We start from the raw sequence: 3,227 nt of genomic DNA, 5'->3' as shown, positions 1-3,227 counted from the left end.
ATCATCCCCCGCATCACCTCCCAAACTTTGAACCGCGAGGTTCAACTTCCCAACGGGGATCTCGAGCTCAGCAACCAACGCATCTCTCTCAACGGGGGTTTTCCTGGCAACTTCCTCAAGCGTGATGTACTCTCCGTCATCCAACTGAAACAGGTTGCAACTCCGCAAGTTGGTGGCATCCAACACCATTTTGCCCACTGGCTTCGGCACACAACCTTCAACACTTACACCTTTCCTGGCAAAGATCCAACTCAAAACCATCCCATACGGTAGACTCTTCCGGTTATGATCCCAACAAAAGACCATGTGTTGCAACATAAAGGCAGGCAGGTTAAACTTCACCATATTCTTCTAACAGAAGGCAAAAGTGCACTCTAACTTCCCCAACGAACGGCTTTTGTTGTTATTGGGCAACAGACAGTCTGATACAAGCATAACCAAGATTCTCTGCTCAGCAGTCAACCATTTCTTTTCTGGTCTCGTGGCTTGGGTGAAACCACTAGTCCGACCCAACAGATAACTCAAATAATCTCGGTACGCCATGGTATCCGTCTCAATCCAGGAGTTACCACTGTATTGTGAAACTCCCGTAGTGGTCAGACTTAAGAGTTGAGCCAGTCTCTTCTCATATAAAACAACCTTCACACCCCTCACTTTAGAGGTAACTTCTAACTTTCCACCATCTTTAGTCACAACCATGTGACGGTAAAACTCCTTAACCAAACTCGGGTATGTCTCAACCCTTATGGTGAGAAACTCATCCAACAAACCTTGATATCTCAACATCTCTAACAAGGAACTTGAAAAAGAATCTGGGTCAAAGGCTTTACCTTCCAACACAAGATAGTGGGCATCCACCCATTCCACTCTCCTTGTCAAGTTTGTCCTCCTAGGCATGGTTGTAAGATGACCCAAAGACTCAAAGGGAAGCCCCAAAGTTTTTTCCTCTTTCTTCTCCTTCTCTTCTTTCTCTCTTGGCTTCTCGGCGGTCGGACAACAGCTCTCGACGGCCGCGGCTTCGGGCGGCGACAATGGCGGCAGGTGGCATCGGCAGTACTTCGATGGCAACGGGCAGGCAGCGACGAGAGGGGGGTTGTTCTTCTCGGCTGACTCACAGGTAGGGAAGAAGAAAAGGGGTGAAGGGTTTAGGGAATTTGGGGAGAAATTAGAAAAGAGAAGGTTTTAATTTGGGGATTTTTGGGTATAATGAACAATTATGGGTTAAATGAAATTTAGATGAACTAAGGTTTCAAGAAATATAATTAGTTTAAGTGGTTTAAAGGTTAGGTTGGTAACTTGCACACTTGGGTTCAAAACTTGTTGGTTATAAATTAAAATTTCCTCGGTTTTTTAGGCTATACAAGAAGGGATTTTTTATTTTTTATTTTTGTAGGATTTTTGCCTAAAATAAATTCAAGGATACTCAACTAAACTTAGATGACTCACTAGAAAGGTTGGGTTAGAAGAGCATATAAACAAGGCTACGGGATTAACACAAGCATTACCCAATCTAAGAATAAACAATTAACTTGACGAAAGACTCTCACTTAAAACCAAAAATATCACACAACAATGAAGCGAGGCAACACGAAAAAGCAACAAGGAAAAAGATACACTCTCAAGATAAGGATAGGCTTAGGAAAAAGGGTTACCTGCCATCTCGTCCTCAACCAACCCCTCCGTCTCAGCCTGGTTTCGTCCCATCACAAACACACGACCCGAAGGTCTAGCTCCAGTTGCTCCTCGGCTTGAAATCCCTCCCGATGCTCCCCGGGTCCCGAACTAGGTGGCGACGCCCTTTGATTAACTTGCTGAGGGCACGTAGCAACCTTGTGTCCACTCTCCCCACAATGGAAACAACGGAGTGCATGACCACTGCAATCCTTTCCTACGTGCTCTCCTCCACACCTTCGGCATGCAAACGTCTTGGCTTGGCTTCCGGACTCCACCCGGGTTGGTCCTTGAGGTGGGGATGGTGCGATCTTGGCTCGGAAATCCTGTCTTGGCTTCTTGTAGTTGAAAGATCCTCCACTCTCGTTCCTCTTTCTAGCGAGCTCAAAAGATCCGCGTTGCAACTTTTGCACCCGATATAAGTCCGTAGCACTCAAGTAAGCCTCTTTCAAAGTCCTCGGCTTGCTCACGGTTAAAGCCTTGCGAGCCTCGTAGTTGAGTCCGGCTACAAACTTCTCAACCTTCGCGAGCTCGGTGGGGACAAACATCCTAGCAAAACGAGCGAGCTCCAGAAACCTCTTGTGGTACTCAACCACCGACGAAGAACCCTGTTGGAGGTGCAGAAACTCCTCATACATAGCAGCTCGAACATGTGCCGGGTAGAACCGCTCTCGCATCCGATCCTTAAAAGCCGTCCAGTCGAAGTCGGGCTCCTCAAGACAAACGGGTCCCTCATGCACCCACCACAATTCAGCTTCATGACTGAAGTAGAATGATGCTAGCTCCACTCGGCGCTCTTCAAGGCACCCAACGACTGAGAAGATCTTGTCAAAGGTTTGCACCCACTCCTCGAGCACGACAGGGTCTTCCTCACCGGCAAACGTCGGTGATCTATGGCCCAATACAAGGCGTCCAACATCTCTATGCCCGGCAGGCTGTGGTGGCGGAGCAGGATGATTGTTGTGCAACAGCGCTTCGCTGAGGGTCTGCATGGTCTGCGTGAGGTGTTGCAGATTCTGGGCTAGCTGTTCATTCATTGGAGTCTCCAGTGTGCGAGCACGTTGACGAGGAGGTGCCATAGCAAAGCTTCTACAACAACAACACCGTTACAAAACAAAACAACAAGTAAGCAAGCAAACTATAGACAACACACAGCTCACCGCGCATCCTAAGAGTCCTGAGTCCTAAGCACTTAGATACTTAAGGTCGCCTAGGGTCTCAAAACCACACTTAACTTCTTAAAAGTCTGGACTCTAGCATCCTAGGCTCAGACCTAAGCTCTGATACCAACTGTAACACCCCTGATTTTCATGCCAATTTAAAGCTTAAATATGCAAGGCAAACTAACCAATATATAACATAAAACATAAACACACCGGAAGTCTAATATAAAACCGGGAAAGCCAAGGAGTGTTATGCCACGTTCACCCCAACGTGAACGCACAGGCAAAGTCTAAAACCATCCATCTAGTATGTTCAACATCTGTGGCACACAGGCCAAAACACTATCTATACTGTTCAGGGGATCTAAACTATCCACGGCTAACGCTCTCGCC

The 3,227-nt window shown here is 47.1% G+C and overlaps 1 protein-coding gene across 1 annotated transcript; it reads right to left on the bottom strand.

Moving 5' to 3' along the window:
- Positions 1 to 1,703: 1,703 nt before the first annotated feature.
- On the bottom strand, positions 1,704 to 2,750 carry LOC109150266. The gene has a single exon (XM_019298176.1). The coding sequence runs from the start codon at positions 2,748 to 2,750 to the stop codon at positions 1,704 to 1,706; it is 1,047 nt and encodes a 348-aa protein (XP_019153721.1).
- Positions 2,751 to 3,227: the final 477 nt, after the last annotated feature.

The sequence above is a fragment of the Ipomoea nil genome, unplaced genomic scaffold, assembly GCF_001879475.1.
Source record: "Ipomoea nil cultivar Tokyo-kokei standard unplaced genomic scaffold, Asagao_1.1 scaffold2227, whole genome shotgun sequence".
Taxonomy (NCBI): domain Eukaryota; kingdom Viridiplantae; phylum Streptophyta; class Magnoliopsida; order Solanales; family Convolvulaceae; genus Ipomoea; species Ipomoea nil.
The sequence above is the reverse complement of the archived record's forward strand: the minus strand, read 5'-3'. Positions and strand labels throughout refer to the sequence as shown.